Source organism: Dermacentor andersoni, chromosome 8, assembly GCF_023375885.2.
Source record: "Dermacentor andersoni chromosome 8, qqDerAnde1_hic_scaffold, whole genome shotgun sequence".
NCBI classification, from domain to species: Eukaryota; Metazoa; Arthropoda; class Arachnida; order Ixodida; family Ixodidae; genus Dermacentor; species Dermacentor andersoni.
In genome coordinates this window covers 83,681,433-83,699,289 of record NC_092821.1, presented here as the reverse complement: position 1 = coordinate 83,699,289, position 17,857 = coordinate 83,681,433, and the positions used below count along the sequence as shown (strand labels likewise).

The window sequence follows — 17,857 nt, the reverse complement described above, 5'->3', positions numbered from 1 at the left end:
AACATAATCCTAATCCATAAGATAAGGGACTCCAAAGACTTGAAAAATTATGGACCGATCAGCTTACTGTCCGTTGCCTACAAAGTATTTACTAAGGTAATCGCAAATAGAATCAGGAACACCTTAGACTTCTGACAACCAAAGGACCAGGCAGGATTCCGTAAAGGCTACTCAACAATAGACCATGTTCACACTATCAGTCAGGTGATAGAGAAATGTTCGGAGTATAACCAACCCTTCTATATAGCTTTCATTGATTACGGAAAGCGTTTGATTCAGTCGAAACCTCATCAGCCATGGAGGCATTACAGAATCATGGTGTAGACGAGCCGTATGTAAAAATATTAAGAGATATCTATAGCGGCTCTACAGCCACCGTAGTCCTCCATAAAGAAAGCAACAAAATCCCGATAAAGAAAGGCGTCAGGCCGGGAAATACGATCCCTCCAATGCTATTCACAGCGTGTTTACAGGAGGTATTCAGAGACCTGGATTGGGAAGAATTGGGGATAAGAGGTAATGGAGAATACCTAAGTAACTTGCGATTCGCTGACGATATTGCCTTGCTTAGCAACTCAGGGGACCAATTGCAATGCATGCTAACTGACCAGATCATTGATCAAGATCATGGCACTGAAATAATGAGAATAAGGATGGGCTGGTGTGCGTTTGGCAGGCATTCTCAAATCATGAACAGCAGGTTGCAATTATCCTTCAAGAGAAAAGTGTATAATAGTTGTGTGTTACCAGTACTCACGTATGGGGCAGAAACTTAGCTGGGCGGATGAGATTAAGAAGTTTGCAGGGATGACACACACACACATACATATATACATATATATATATATATATATATATATATATATATATATATATATATATTTATTCATTTATTTAAAATACCTTACAGGCCCCATGGGGGCATTGTGTAAGGGGGGTTACAGAGTAAGCAGCCTTCTAATGTGGTACACGAAAGATACACCTCAAAACAGGCCTCATCAACAATACTACTAAGATTAAAATATGAAACAGGAACAACTGCCGTAATATATATATATATATATATATATATATATATATATATGTATCTATATATATTATAAAGGCCTTGCATCAGTATTTACAAGACCTGATCATAGGAGGCAGATCAGTTTCACAGCATAAGCCTTCAAGCACCAGCTACCAGTTGGCGTCTTTCGATGGAGTAAGCTTTCTTCGTGAAATTGTCGTACAAATCGGTATCGCTACTACTGCTTCTCCTTTCCGCAGAAACTGCAGTGTTTCTCTCTATATATATTTTTTAACGTGAGTGCGAGTATAAGTGCTGCTGTGCATGACCGCTGTTGATTCCGATTTCGAGGGCATTCGGCTTGGCCTCATTTCCGTTATTGAGTGAATTGCACAGGGTGCCCCAACTGTCATGCACCATGTATTTAAAAAATTGGAACTACGTTAAACGAAGAAAGCCTACTGCACATGGTTTCCAGAACAGTGGAGTAGCCGCCAGTACTCTCCCAATCAAGAAAGTGTCCATGAGGCATTTTCAGGCACAGCCAAGGGACATCTAACTGGGTATTTTCGGCGAAGTACTGGTTGCGTACCAAATTTTCTGACTGGTAAAGAAAGCCGACGATAAAAAGTAAAACCCAACTTTGCTCCACCCGCATCATCAATCAGCGCCCTCAAATTAGCTGCGTGGTGTTCACACAGAAATTTAAAACCATATTGAAGTGATAAAGTTTGGATGAGCCAGCCGCCGCTTGTGCTTTTAGTGCGCTTGTCATCCTATTGTCAGGATTTTCAGAAAGAAAGCGAAATTCTCAATATAGGAGCCATGCATCACCGCGCCAGTAATGGTGCAGTGAGCTATTAGCTCCAATAGAAGTTTAGGTGAGAAAGCTCAAATTATTAGGGCGACAAAACTCTGGTAACGAACTTTAGGGTGCGGTGGGGCGGAGTAGGCTTCGGCATCGCCGAAGGGGGCAGCATCCTCCCCGGAAAACTCCGGAGGGGGCTCGAGCTTACCCCCTCCCCCGTAGCCGCCGCGGGTGAGCCTAAGTGCACTTTGAACTAGCGCACTTCGCCGCTAGTGTCATTCGCAGGCTGCCTCACGGGGAGCCTTAGCGACACTCACTGCAGAGTGAGTGTGCTCGGCGAACACATTTCGCGGCGGCCAAATTTATAGTCTCGTTAGTAATGTGTAAAAGATAACTAAACTAATATTGAAAGCCGAATGAGGAGTAACCTTTACTAACTGATGTTTAGGTTGCTAACGTTACAAGGTAATAAAATTGGCACACTGAAAAAACAAAACAAAAAAACCCGTAACACGTTAATACCGCTCTCGGGCTACTTACAGCCGCACCTTGTAATGGCCGCGCAGTTGTATCGCGGGACACTTTGCTTGGACGGTACAGGTTAAGTCTTGCTGTCTTGTCTTGGCTCGTGATGAATAATGTTGTTATCGAGGTTGCAATAAATTACTTCGCTTGTTATGAAGTTGATTCTAAATGCTGTTTCTAACAATGACAAGCAGTTTTTGTGCACCCATTTATAAGTTAACATATTTATCGCCACCAATTCAAGAAAATAACTTTTCCTTCTCGTGTAGCAGTGCACCGCCAAAATGACGCTCAGTGCGCTGAATTGCACTTGCTCAAAGTGCACTCAAGTTTGTCCGTGTGACAGGGTTATTGGCCTGTTTGGTGGCCTTCGTAAATCGGGCACTCGTTGAAGTGAGCCCTTGTTACGCAATCTGTTCAGTCTTCATTGGCATAAATACTTTTTACAATTCGCTTTCACACTTTTCTTCTTTGTTTGTTTCTTTCTTTCCTTTTTTTCTTTTTCTTTTTACCTCTTAAGCTGTAAATGTGGCATAAAGACAGACTTGGTTTTCCGTCTTTAGAAAGGTCGGTCTGTGGCCGAAATCTCGTAATAAACAGTTTTTTTAAGAAGTGCAGCACACTATTTAGTTAATAAGCTTCCGCCACGCATAGGTACCTCCGCCCTTACATCACATATATGCTTCTGAGGCCCGCAGTGAGTATTGTGTCTCGCTCATATTTCATTTCTTCTTTGTTGCTTACAGAATATGTTTTTTTTTTTTTTTGGCTGCCAATTATGCATCTGAAAAGCACTCTTTATTGTGTTTCGAATTGTTTCTAGTGAGCAGTGCAATGTCCAATGTATTGAATATTGGTATTTAAGGCAGTCCATATCACCTATAAAAAATGCATGGTTGTATCTGTAAGAGGTAACAAAAAATTACCAAGCAGTGTAAAAATACTTTATTTGTGCCTGTGTGCAATGTATTTAAAAAAAAAATTAAACAATATTTTGCGTTGATGGGTGATAGATCGCAAAAGTAGTTTTCAGCTTTTTAAAGCGCACTAACAGCTATTTATGCCGCAGTTCTTCATTTTGCAGCAAATAGCATTTGGCGAGCCAGCAAATTGACCAATTGGCAAATTCTTATAGGCCTGCCTGGCTTCAAGACGAGTCAGAGAATTACGCTTTGTTGTATCACTAAACCCTTATCTGTTCTCTAGAAAGAAAATGTAGCGAAACAATGATATTGTACTCAATTTCAAAAGTCCTTTGCAGCACTACTGAAGATGTGAGGCGTACGCAGATAATATTCGTGCGCGCCGGAATACAATTCCAGACACACCTCTCTGGATATTGGTGGTTGAAAAATTTAGAGTTCGTGATACGTTACATGACCTTTGTACATGCGCATTCGATACCGCGAATGACACTGCGGGCGAGCATACGGAGCGTAGCACATAACTGAGCACATATCGAGGGTCTTTCGCATTTACTACTTGCTCTGAGATCTGCAGCTTCTCCAACGGGGCAAAGACATTTAAGTTGGAGTTGGGTACAGCGAAAGACTCAGCCTTCGCTTTTTTTGCACTGTAAGTAGAACACACTGCAAACCTATTTTGTCAAGGTTTTGTTGTCGCTCATATCCAAAGTAACATACATTGAACATTACAAAAACACATGGCTTACAAGAAAGCTAATGCGCTCGCTACAAATATATTCATATTCAAACAGTCACTCAATCATCGCGACCAGTAATTGATACCTAAAACCATGGTGTCGAAAACATTAAGGAACCAAATGTTCAGTTTTGCTCTGCGATGAGCCTGGTACAAAAAAAAAATCTAGCGCTAAATTCCGCAATTTTGATCGCTCTATCTTTGGCAGCAAAGAACCGTACATCGATCAAACTTTACACATAGAGAGGTTCAGAAGAAACCTAGGAACTGGTTTTCGCTGACTCAGCTGTTTCTATCAGCCCGCTGCGCCTAGCTTTCGTCTGTCCAATATGTTAAAGAAATACTCCATTACTCTGCCTGCGAATATATATATATATATATATATATATATATATATATATATATATGTGTGTGTGTGTGTGTGTGTGTATACCATCTGTTGATCTTTTCGTCAGGGAGATGCGGCGCTCCTTGCAAGGTGTCTTCGTCAGGATCAAGACATCCAAAGTCCCCTTGCAATTTCTTTTACACTAAAAGCCCGGATGTATCAGCCTGAAGTAAAACAGCGCATTGGCGACACGCTGTTCTCGAAATGCGTTCCCGGAAATTTTTCGCAAGACGTGGATCCCCTTCAGGTATGTTGCACGCCCACACCGATCATCGCTACTCTTCCTCAGCAAAGCGGTTATTTAGGTGTTTTTTATTCGTTTCGTGAAGCTTCACAAAAAGTGTGTATATATATATATATATATATATATATATATATATATATATATATATATATATATATATATATATATATATATATATATATATATATATATTGTAAGCACTATTAACGTACTTCGTCGTTTTCATTTGTACATAGCCATTATCATCTTCCCTGTTCTTCGACTTCTTCGCGCGTGAGCTGGGGGCGTTGCCTTTTGTGGAATAAACAGCGCTGGACAACTCGATCGGTCTCGGTATTATAAAGTGGTGGAGGTACGTCAAGATCCCGACGTCCTCTCGCGTTCCCGTCCTCCCTGGAGCTCCGTTCCGGTCGCCGCCTGCACCCAGCTACCCCTACAACAATGGACACTTCCAACCCCGGCCCTTCCGGCGCCTCAAACCCTACCGCACAGACGGCCCCACCTGCGGCGCCCTCTTGGACTGTGACGAGCCCTCAGCGCGATCCCCCTGTCTTTTCGGGCCTCCGCGGTGATGACGTAGACGATTGGCTCGACCACTACGACCGCGTGAGTTCTTGCAACAAGTGGAACGACATCCAGAAATTGAGGCATGTCGCCTTCTACTTGACCGGTGTTGCGAAGACGTGGTATTTCAACCACGAATCCGACATCGCGGATTGGTCCACGTTTACCTCGAAGCTGCGGCAAATCTTCGCTTCCTCGTCTGGCCGTGCAGAAGTCGCCAAACAGAAGCTGGGAACGCGCCGCCAACTTCCCCAAGAGTCTTACACCTCATACATAGAGGATGTCTTGGCTCTGTGCCGCCGTGCGAATCCTAGCATGACGGAAGCCGAACGCGTTCGCCACATCTTAAAAGGCATTGGGCCTGTCGCGTTCAACGCCTTAATCGTGCAAAATCCGGCTTCTGTCCAAGACATCTCTTCAACATGTCAACGCCTCGACGAGCTGCAGTCTATTCGTCTTCCACATGACAGCAGCGATCCTCAGGTTCCTCATTCTCCAGATCTACGTGCTCTTATCCGCACCATCATCCGCGAAGAGCTTCAACTACAAGACCTAAAGCGTCCCCCTGCTGCCTGCGCACCAACCCCCACCTTCGACTTGCGCGAGGTCGTAAAGCAGGAGTTGACAGCGATGACTACACCCACGACGCATCTTGCTCCGGTAGCGTGCTCCACACCTACCTACGCGGATGTTGTTTCGCTACCCACCCCTACCGTGACTTCCGTGCCTGCTGGCGTTTCCTATGACCATTTGGCTTCGATGGGAACCAGAGCACTTGCTGCGCCATCGTACCCTCAGTGGCGTCCACCTGGTCCGGTTTGTTTTTACTGTGGCATACGCGGCCATATATCTCGCTTCTGCCGCCGGCGCCAGCAGGATGAAAGGCGAGGCTATGCTGAGCACGAAAGAGACCGCACTCGCCGATCAGACGACTACTATACCGGACCGCACTCGTTCCCTCAACAGCGTTCTCCGTCTCCACCAGCTGCTCCCAATCTGCCTCATAGTTCCCGTTCGGCCAGACGTCGTTCTCCATCCCCTTACCGGCGCTCTACATCACCGCTTCGTCCCACTTCCCATTTTGTCGACCAGCACTCGGAAAACTAACTGTTGCAGTTTTTGGAGGGGAAACTGCTTCTTATCGGTCTTCGAAAATTCCTCCTGTTCGCCCGGCCAACATGCTTTCTGTGACTGTCGAAGGTGTTCCCGCGTCAGCTCTCATCGATACCGGTGCTGCCGTTTCTGTTCTTCGGAGTGATCTGTGTTCCCGGCTCCGTAAAGTAAAAACGCCTTATCTTGGACCTATTTTGCGTGGTGCTAATAATGCATTCATTCACCCTGACGGACAGTGTACTGCTCGTGTTCTCATCGACGGCATACGCCACCACATCGAGTTTATCATCCTTCCAACGTGTATCCATGAACTTATACTTGGTTGGGACTTCCTACATTCTGCTTCAGCCGTCATTTCATGTAGAGAGGAAGTTGTCCACATCACGGATACAGAGCTTGAACCTGTTGCGCACTCTTCACTTTCATGCGTGAACTTGGCCATCGCTGCAGACTACGTCCTGCGTCCTGGTCACGAAGACGTTGTAGCCGTAAGATCCAGTCAGATCGCCGACGGAGACGCCCTAGTCGCCCCTTCCCGCTGTACTTCTCGCGGCATTCTCATTGCCACCTGTCTCGTCCGGTTTTCACGCGGCCGCGCCCTTCTGTTTGCTTGCAACACGACCCCAGATCCTGTGATGCTGCCCAAAGGGATGACTGTGGCGACCCTCGCCGACACTCAACCTATCTCTCTAGTCACGCTTTGCCCTTCTTCATCGCCAGCACCAACCTCAGGTTTGGATGATTCTTTCCCTCCTCCGGCCGTTCTTGGTTCTGACCTAACAGCCGCGCAGTCCGAAGCCTTAATGGTGGTCTTGGCAAAACACAAAGCCTGTTTCGATAGCTGTTCCCCTGTGTTGAGCCAAACTCCTGCGGCTACACACCGCATCGAAACCGATGGTTCCGCTATAATACGACGACGCCCCTATCGTGTATCGCCGTCCGAACGAAAGGTCATTGAACAACAGGTCGCTGACATGCTTGCGCGGAAGATAATACGACCTTCATCTAGCCCATGGGCGTCTCCCGTGGTCCTGGTAAAGAAAAAAGATGGCTCAGTTCGCTTTTGCGTGGATTATCGAGCGCTCAATAAGATCACACGCACAGACGTATATCCAATACCTCGAATTGACGACGCTTTGGACACACTACAAGGGGCGGAGTATTTCTCCAGCCTTGATCTTCGATCAGGATATTGGCGAATTCCGATTAACGAGACTGACAAAGAAAAAACCGCATTCGCTACACCGGATGGCCTTTATGAATTTAACGTGATGCCTTTTGGCCTTTGTAATGCTCCTGCCACATTTGAGCGCATGATAGACAACGTACTTCGTGGTCTAAAATGGAAGACATGCCTCTGTTATCTGGACGATATTGTCATCTTTTCGTCTGACTTCAGCCAACATCTTCATCGATTAGACGAAGTTCTCAAGTGCCTTGCGAATGCTGGTCTCCAGATCAATACAAAAAAATGCAAATTTGCAAGCAAAACAATAAAAGTATTGGGTCACGTCGTTTCAAAAGATGGCATCCAGCCTGACCCCGAAAAGATTAGTGCCGTTCTTCAGTTTCCTCGCCCCCAGCAACAGAAAGATCTACGTAGTTTCCTCGGCTTGGCGTCATATTTTCGTAGGTTTATACGCAACTTCGCAGCAATAGCAGCTCCTCTACACAAGCTACTGGTTACCGGTGCCTCTTTCACGTGGACTAGCGACTGCGAGTCGGCTTTTCAAGCTCTTAAGCGGCATCTTACTTCCGGACCAGTGCTTCGCCACTTCGATAATCGTGCCCCCACCATACTCCATACTGACGCAAGCGCACAAGGTATTGGCGCAGTACTTCTGCAACGTAATACAGCATCTAAAGAGCAAGTCATAGCATATGCCAGCCGAACACTTTCTCCAGCTGAGCGGAACTACACCATTACAGAGCAAGAGTGCCTGGCTATCGTTTGGTCGATTCAGAAATTTCGCCCATACCTTTACGGCCGCCACTTTACCATCGTCACCGACCACCATGCTCTGTGTTGGCTGTCATCAATGAAAAACATGTCAGGACGCTTAGGACGCTGGATACTCCGCTTGCAGGAATATGACTTCACTATAACGTACCAGTCTGGAAAACGCCATCATGATGCAGACGCATTGTCTCGCTGCCCGCTCTCACTCTCTCCAGGTAACGCGCCGTCGTCTTCCCAACCACGTCGTTCCGATGCTACGCCTGCCTCTCACCAACTCTCGATAACGCCCCTGGACCAAGTTACGCTTTCATCACGTTCTGATTTCGTCTCACTTCAGCGGGCCGACTCCTACTGTCGAGCTCTCATGGATCGCCTTAGTGGGTTCGCCGAACCACCCAACAGCCGCTTGCGACGCCAACTTCGACAATTCCGCCTTCAAGGTGGCGTGCTACACCGCTACGTTTACCACCCAACAGGTCACCGGTGGGTCCCAGTTCTACCTCGCTGCCTTCGTTTGCGGGTATTAGAGGCTCTTCACGACGATGTATCGGCTGGCCACTTAGGCTTCCACAAGACTTACGACCGCATAAAGACCCGCTGCTTCTGGCCTGGCCTATCCTCAACGGTGGCCAAATACATTGCCTCTTGTGCGTCATGTCAGCACCGCAAACGCTCGACATCCCCTCCTGCCGGTTTACTACAACCTCTCCCTTGCCCGGACGCACCTTTTGAATTTGTTGGCATTGATTTATATGGTTCCTTGCCATTGACACCCTCCGGTCACCGTTGGATTGTCACTTCGGTCGACCATTTAACAAGATATGCCGAGACTGCCCCTCTGCGATCCGGCACCGCTTCTGAGGTCGCCGACTTTTTCTTGCGCGCCATCGTCTTGCGCCACGGGGCTCCTCGCGTTCTTCTCAGTGACCGTGGCAAGGCGTTCATTTCACAAGTTCTCGACGAAGTTCTTCGAGCCACTAATACCGTCCACAAATCTACTTCTACTTATCATCCGCAAACCAATGGCCTTACTGAGCGCTTCCACCGTACGCTGTCTGACATGATTTCCATGTACATCCGTCCTGACCACACTGACTGGGATAAAATTCTTCCTTTTGTGACATTCGCATATAATACTGCTATTCAACGGACTACCGGCTACAGCCCTTTCTTCCTTGTGTATGGACGATCTCCTTCCACCATATTCGACAGAGAACTATTTTTCGCACCTTCTTCGCCTAACGCGTCGCTTCCAGAAGATTTTGCTGCCCGAGTTGCACATTGCCGTCAAATCGCCCGGCAAAGCACAGAAGCTACCCAAGCTGAGCGCAAGCGTTACTGCGACAACAAACGCCGTGACCTACGTTTTCACCCTGGAGACCAAGTCCTGCTTTGGACTCCAGTCCGCACTCCAGGCCTCTGTGAGAAGTTCCTTCCACGTTACATTGGCCCATACACCGTTGTGCTGCAAACATCTGCAGTGAACTATCTCGTCCGCCCAGTACACTCCGTCACTGACCGGCGCCGCCGGAATGCCGAAATTGTTCACGTCTCGCGGATGAAGCCCTTCACTCCCCGTTTAGATAATCTCTAATCTGCGGCCAGGCAGGCCGCTTCCATGACGGGGGGAAGTTAGTGTAGGCACTATTAACGTACTTCGTCGTTTTCATTTGTACATAGCCATCATCATCTTCCCTGTTCTTCGACTTCTTCGCGCGTGAGCTGGGGGCGTTGCCTTTTGTGGAATAAACAGCGCTGGACAACTCGATCGGTCTCGGTATTATAATATATATATACACACAGCTGCTTTTCTCGGCCAGCGAAATACTCCGAAACGAAATACTCCATTACTCGGCCTGAGAACATATATATATATATATATATATAAATATATATATATGTGTGTGTGTGTGTGTGTGTGTGTGTGTGTTTGTGTATTCAGCTAGCGCGAATGCAATACGACGCTACGTATGCATGAATTCACCAGAATGGTATAAATGTATCAAAGCTGCACTGATAGCAATTGCAGTGCTCAGTATTACACATGAGCTTTTTATACGGTGTCGTAGGTGTACGCGTAGTCAACATGGCACGACGATGGCAAGACAACCCGAAGTGCACAGTAGCACTGGCACCCTGCTGTCACCAGGCGTGTCAAAACATTGGCGCAGTGAAGAACGCAGCCAATGGCGTTACTGGCCGTTGCGCCTCTACGGACGACAAGATGAGGATTACGGAGAAACCTTCAGGGTTTGCCACCGTTGATCAAATGATCAGGTAGATTTAACTTGACAGTTACGCTCGTTTAGTTTAAGCCTGGTGCCGTGTAACGTAAAACTGTTCCAATATGTTCTTATTCCTATCTCCTGGCTTAAAGTTTAGGTCGCCACCGAAGGAAGCAACGGGCAGTAATCAGCAGCATTGTTTTATGAGTTCAGTCAAATGATATCGACGTTCATGGGAGCTCACATCCAGTTGCCTTTCACAGAGCTTAGGATTGCCTACTTTCAGCGATGTTAATTACCTAAGTGGCCGTCGTAGAGGCGAGGAGCACGCTCAAGTGCACTCGTTTTCGGTAGGGCCGAAGCAGCGAAGTGAAAGTAGATTCCCGGATGAGGAAGGCGGCGCCCTCGTCTGCGATTGGTCCGCTCTCCCGTACTAAGTTTGTGGTTCCTGGTCAAGAATCGCGCCTCCGTGATGGAAGCTTAAAAATGGAACTAAAACGAATGTTAATCGGACGACAGTTGGTCAGTGCGTTGTTGTATACTTTCCCAAAGAGCTCTGCTACGTTATATGCAACGCGACAAAGTTTACTACACGCAAATATGCCCTCCGGCAGCTCCTAGCAGTCCGTGCCAAAGCAATCGGTGCCCAACCGCCTTCTATTCTTTTAGAAACCAGGCATTCTTTTTTTTATTTACTTATTTATTCGGTATACCTACATCGCCTGTACGGCATTATCCTAGGGGGATTAAAATACAGGTGGTCATTCTTACGCTATTAAAAAAAGATCTGTTTTGTTCGGCGTATTAATGCATCTTTAACGCGTACACCTCACTTTCAGGTAGTGAGTTCTCGCGGTTTTGTGAGGTCGCGTGACAGACTGGTGAAGTAAGCGCCATCGGCAAGGATATCGTCAGTGCAGAGGGCTAACGGCAAAGAAGGCGCCGAATCGGAAATAACTACTTTACTTTAGTTTTGTCCACTGATGCATAATTACAATCTAAACGTCATTTCAAATGGGGAATCATCGTGGTTCTCAGGCCTCGCATGACTGATAGGCTACATGGAGGTGGGCCAACAATGTTTTCACTAATCGTGGAGGGCCAAATAAAGACTTGAAATAGAAAGAGCTCTGAATACTTCCCGTTATACCACCACTGTAATCGTAGCCGGCAGTGGTATTCACGCCGCTCGTAAGCACAGACGTTGGGTGTGTGCGCAAAGTTCTTGCATGTTGCGGAAACAAGAACATTGAGCTGTTGCTACGGAGGCGAGAAAACCTCGCTAGGTGGTACTTCCTGCAATCTTATATTTTTTTTCTTTGCAGCCAAGTGCGCTTTGCATCCCTCGGCGCTTTCTAACCATTCACGAGCTGGTTGCGCACGCGCTGTCAATAACGAGAAAGCACGATGGTGGCGGCGCCAATATGGCGCGTATTGCGTGTCGTATGCTCACACAGTTGATATCGCAATAAAAATTGGTTCAGTTCATTCAGGCGGAGAAGTTCAGTCTGGTATCTTTTCTCTGAGAGGATAAAGCAAGGAGTTCAATAAGTCGCAATGGTGAGTTAGTCAGTGAGCGATCCTGTCACAACCGGACATAGTTCCAACTCATTTTCGGTGACAATAATGGAAATATCATAATTTGTTACCGCAGTCAATCCATAGCTCTTCATGCGAGACGGCCAGTTTTTATTGTGATGACAAATTTTCATGCAGAGTACTTTCTTTTCTGCAATACCCCGCTATCTTATTAGCACGAACATCCAATCAAATATTTTCTCGGACTTATCGGTAAAGAAATAATTGCATTTTACTCTACCGCGATTGCTATATTAAGCTCAAGTGCTCCTGTATTGCAATAGAGTTGTTGCATATTTTAGCTTAGCGCGAGAACTCTTGCAGACCTTTTCAATGTGAGGTAAAATATCATGAAGCTCCTAAAAGTAAGATTTAGGAGATTTACATACACTGTCATGATGCAATATGTCCCATAGAGGCATCACTCATATGTACTTCAGTAGAAAATAGTAGCTGCGTATAATTATCGCCGCAGGGACGTCAAATTACGTGACAGGCGTGATGCAAACCGCATGGTATGGGCAGAGTCTGCCCTCATTCATCCCTAGAGTCAGGTACCAGAACCATTAAGCTTCACTGCGTTGTTGTCCCATATTTCCCAAGGAAGGTCTCGTGGCAACATTGTTCGAAATAGTATAACACTCGAAACCGTTCCTAAAAGGGTTGCGCCAGCCTAGACATTTCTGTCCAGCGATGGTATTTCGGAGTCACAGAACTTCGCCGTCACAGTGTGTGAGTGAGTAAATACTTCATTCGAAACCAATGTTCACCTTGAGTTGGCGCGGCCGCGAGACCCTGCACCCTGACAACTTCTTCAGCTCTCTTGATTAGCTTCACTTGCTGGTCAGGGTGGGGGCACTGCAACACGGCCTTCCACTGCTAACTATTTCTTATATGGTGATTCGTGTGGTCTCGTAATGCGGACGGCCACATAATATTGAACTGATCCGTTTTTTGCTTGCACTGATTACAGGTATTAAGGTATTAGTACGGATTTTAGTAGAAATAGTCTACGGGGTAGGGATAAGTCAAAAGTGAAAAAAATGGGCGAGTTGGTATGGAAGCATGGCTAAATTCAGAGCGCGAACTACTGCGACGCAACCTAAGGCACAAGAAAAGACAGGACACGACGTTACTTGCAACTGAAAGTTTATTCGGAAGGTCACAGATTATGTAAACCCGACATGTGGCTATGTCACCAAGCGTCAGGGTGATGGCATAAAAACAGAAATAAATAAAAAACAAACGAAAAAACAAAAAACAAAAATCTCTATTTATCATTGTTTGTTATTGATCTTAGGGATAGGGACTGGTCTGGCCGCAAGATTTTGTGGCCACACAAATGCAGGTATGTATCTGTGTCGGAGATGTAAAAAAAAAAGACGGGTGTGTATCTGGCAGGTGACATTTGTTTTATGGATTTTATTATATACTCAACGTCCATAACTTGAAGCGTAATATAACTGGCGCATTTTGCCGGCAGTACAGCACCGCCGGATAGCTTAGAGAATCTATTCATTACCTGATCGGTGTAGAAACTTGATCAGTACTGCGACGCTGTTATAGGCGATAAACTACACGACGTTGACAGTTCATCGCAGATGCCTGTGAAGAGCTGAGCAGACCCAATATTGTTTAGTCAGCTGAGGAAAAGTATTTCTTCCTGTCAGACTCACTTGGCGTCACGATCTAGGATGTATATTAGCACCACAGGCATATCCGCAGTTTAGGAATACTTCAAGTATGGCCGAGACCACGAGCCAGATCGCGTTAACTTCAGCAGAGACGCCGACCATGGGGACGTGCTGGCTCTTCGCAGTTTGCAAAGGCAAACGAGTTCTGCAGAGGCCAGTACGTTGGAGCGAGAATCAAGAAAAAGGCAATTGTCGTCCATCCCACTGTAGACGAAGCTAGGGAATAAAGCAGTGGGTTTCTCAAAAGCTTCATAGTTTCCTTTCTAGCCTCGTGCTACAACTGCCTGGATGACAATCTTCTCTATTACACTCGCAAATAAAGTCTGCTCATTGTCACGGTAGATCCCAAGACCTTACGTTTTAGCGAGGGTCGGTGCAATCAACGGCACAACGGGCCATGCTAAAATCACAAAAGAAGTGCAGGTAGCCATAGGCTTGTCGTCTTTGGAGGCGAAGCGCTGAGCAAAACTGGTTTTCAAAAAAAGTGTGAGTTCCGTGGTTGAAAAGAAACGAGAGTCTAAAATTTACAAATAGCTGCACCTTAAAAACCAGAAAGAAAGTCGACGACCACACCCAATGTAATTGGGAGTTAAATTAGATGACCCGGTTTCATCATTAGAAGGCAAAAGAAGAAGCGACAGCAAGTAAGGTACAAAGTTTGAGCACAAGAATTTTCATATATGTTTACATGCAAAACAAAGATCTAAACAAACACCGTGACAGAACACATTGACCATGTCTTGCTATTCGAGTCTTGTAAAACAATGCCAAGATAATAATCAATCTAACATCTTAGGAAACGGCCCAATGCAGAAGCGCGAGTATTCAAAGTTAATAGGAGCGTTAACAGGGCGTGGGCGGTTGGGAGCGGGCTTTCAGGATGAAAAAAATATACGGCGCAATGGTGGAAAAAATGTGGAAAGCGATAGGGCGAGGTCTTCACTGTACAAGATAGCTTGATACCAGAGAGAGAGACAACTATTTTTTAGCTGCGGTTTGTCAAGCCGCAAGGCTACCCAGCGCGTGAAAATGAATCTGTCGTGTTCCTGCTTCGTATGTCTGATTCTGGGGGGGGGGGGGGGGGGGGGGGGGGAGGGGGTGTTTCTGGGCAATTGGCCATCGCGGTTTCGTTGCCTAGTTTTTGCCGCAACAGCTTCAGTGATGTTGCGTGCTCCACCTGCGGATAATTGTCGCTGCAAGTGGTTGTCAGGTGGTTGTGATGCGCTGACGGCTGTTTCGGAAATTGTTCGATAGTAAGCAATACCCAGGAGCTACCTCGGTTCGAAAATGAGCAAATAAGTGCTGCGCTTTGAATTGTTCCTTCGACATACGAATCTTCCTCAGCAAGCGGTTTATACGAACAAGCTGGCGCCGGGCCCTAGTTTGTGATACGATTTGGTGTCGACTGTAGCTCGAATAATCTTTAGACATGCTAGAGTAAAGAATTTTTTATCCACGATTCGCGGCAGCCGCCTACACGCAGCGTCTATACCAGAGGCGCAGCAGCTTAATGGGATCTCCTGTCGTCGTTGCACCTGTTGTTGTTGCGAAGAACGCGCGAAGAGCAGTGAAAAAGACCTTCGTGTACATGCTTATAAGAGCACCTAAATTATTATTATTATTTAGTATTTTATTTCTGAGAAGTTTCAAATAGCTGCTTTAAGAATGTGGTCAGCTTGATTAGCCGTAGTACGCCCTGAACATCGGACCATGCAGCTTTCATCAAAGAGTCTAAAGGTATGCGTGCCTTCAGCACTGCCTCATTTTTTTTCTCCTAGTTCTGCGATCTCGTCAATAAAGGCTACGTCAGTGGGCCGTCCTTCGTGAATGCTGACAAAACGATCATTGCTTTCGTAACAACACCGGAAAGGACCACAGTCGTCTACTTCGACAGTACAGACACGCTTCGTATAAAGGTGAGTCGTGCTGCCAATAGTGAATATAGTATGATCCAAAGGCTCTCTGGCCGTGGAGGCTCTCTATACGGGAGGCTCTCTATACGTGGAGTATAGGTGTAGTACATAGAGGTCATACATATACTCTCTGAAAAATTTCTATTTGACACTGTATTCAAAATGAATCTGTTTTGACATTTAAGAAGCTCAACTTCCTTGGCAACTTTCCCGAGCATGCTTCGAACATTGGAGGCGCAGTTACGCATCTTTGACCTATTCAAGCATAATTATGATCCCTTATATGCTGCTATTAGCAACTTTCAGATTTCTAAGTACTGCAGATCATAAAAGACGCGCTTCAACGTAGTATCACCAGAGATTTCTCGATAAAATGAAAAAATCGTTACTATATTCAGCACACTACGTTCCGTGATAAGATATGCAAAGTTAACCATAACGACATACCGTTGAATAAAGGCGCAAACTCTTGCTTGACAGGACAATCTTCTTTCCAAGTGCAAAAACATTTCAGCCCCTTTACCCTACACTAGAGGTCCCTTTGGAGGAATAATAGCGGCGCACGACAACCTAAACACAACAAACGGCCGGTCCAACGAAGATAATTTTCAAATATGGAGGACTGTAAAGCGTTGTTGCAGTTACATCTGTAATATTCGTCACGTCACTTCACATGGATTAAAATTTGTGCGCCCAATGAGATCAGCCATTGCTTCGTACTCGTCAGTGATAAAAAACTAGTTACTGTATAATTAGCGTTGCTCGTATATTACACAAAGCAAGAAGTACTTCTTCAACGCTTCAAAACATGAACTAAAAGCCGTTTACGCGTCTCTCAATTCTTTCAGTTCGGTGCATATGCGCGCACTGTTGCTATAAAACATGGCGATTTCCTTTTTATTGAGTTTTTGCCAAAGATGCGCGCGTCCTAGACTTCTTAATTTTACCAAATTAGTATGGTAATGTTCTGATAGAAAAACAGTCTATTTATATTTTCGCTTTTATTTCATATAATAACATTTCGCACTCACTACGGCATTGTTTCTCTTCAGATCTGTCAATTGAAATACCAAGCACTGGATCTCACCGTAAGCCTAGCTCCTTACGACGTGAATTACGACTTTGATTCATTCTATTGCAACAACGTCAGCAACTTTTCAAGGACTGTACACATCGCGACGACTGTTTTAGACTATATTAAGAACCGTTTCACTGACGGCGCAAAAAAAATTGGTTGCAATGCTCTTGGAAAACCTATTTTTGGCTGATAAATTCGACCTTACTTTGGTGTCGTGTCATCGTCTCTTGTTGCTGTTGCTGGGTACAGCATTGCAAATTCTAAGTGTAAGTGAAGTGTGTGTTCATGATTGTTACCAAAATGTCGCTGTCGTCTTTGACTATGCATTATCACACCGGCACGGTACAACTCCGCGATAATCGTACTCACGCCAAAGACCGGGCGTGGTAACATGACACACAGTACCTTTATTCAATTAAACTGAGATACGTCAGCGTGACAAGGTAGCCATCCTTGTTTTTTGTCATTTCTTCAACTTCTCCTAACCTTTTCTTTTCTCCCTTACACTCTCCCTCTTTTATGTATCGCCGCTCCTGGGGTTATACGGAAATACCCGTACAAAAATGACTGTTGATTAACCATTAATATATTGTTGGGCAATTGTTGAAACAACGGATTTCAACAAATTTTCATAAGTGATTGAGTTCACTCAACCCTTGCACAACAATATTACCGTTGAGTGTTCTCAATGAACAATTGGGTAACTTGTGTTGATTTTTGTAGTTGTTGTTACGGCCGTAACAGTATCACAGCTAATCGCTGTACCTGCGGCTGCTCCCGTCTCTCGCCTTGCAAGAAGAATGCGATTTATTTGAGCCTCGCCAAACTGTCGTCCTCTCATCTCCGAAGCCTGCAGGTCTCGTATGTTCAGTTAAGAACACCAAAGGGAAATGAAAGAAATACAGGCAACGGACTCTTATCATACCTCATTTGTCAACTCGTCATCTGCAAGGGCGCTACAAACTATTTTAGAAGCTTTATTTTTTAAAAATAGCAAAACTAGCAAATAGACACGGTTGCCGCTAGTTTCGTAGTCACATTTTTGGTCGTAGTATTTATTGTTTACGCTACAAATTAGGTTGTTCTTAAAACTTTA

At 45.6% G+C, this 17,857-nt stretch overlaps 1 protein-coding gene and 1 long non-coding RNA gene across 5 annotated transcripts in view; one reads left to right on the top strand and one right to left on the bottom strand.

Annotated features, from left to right (window-relative positions):
* The window catches only part of LOC129386733 (uncharacterized), a 91,049-nt gene extending 74,078 nt beyond the window's left edge, over window positions 1-16,971 (top strand). For 3 of the 4 annotated variants that reach the window (XM_072289793.1, XM_055074896.2, XM_055074895.2), the window contains exons 11-13: window positions 4,460-4,639; window positions 15,549-15,686; window positions 16,736-16,971. In XM_072289793.1, coding sequence (XP_072145894.1) covers window positions 4,460-4,639; window positions 15,549-15,686; window positions 16,736-16,951 — 534 coding nt within the window. In that variant the 3' untranslated portion in view covers window positions 16,952-16,971. The remainder of the gene's footprint in view (window positions 1-4,459; window positions 4,640-15,548; window positions 15,687-16,735) is intronic. The other variant, XM_055074897.2, reaches the window with a different exon arrangement.
* The window catches only part of LOC140219834 (uncharacterized), an 83,830-nt gene that overhangs the window by 41,949 nt on the left and 24,024 nt on the right, over window positions 1-17,857 (bottom strand). The window lies entirely within an intron of this gene.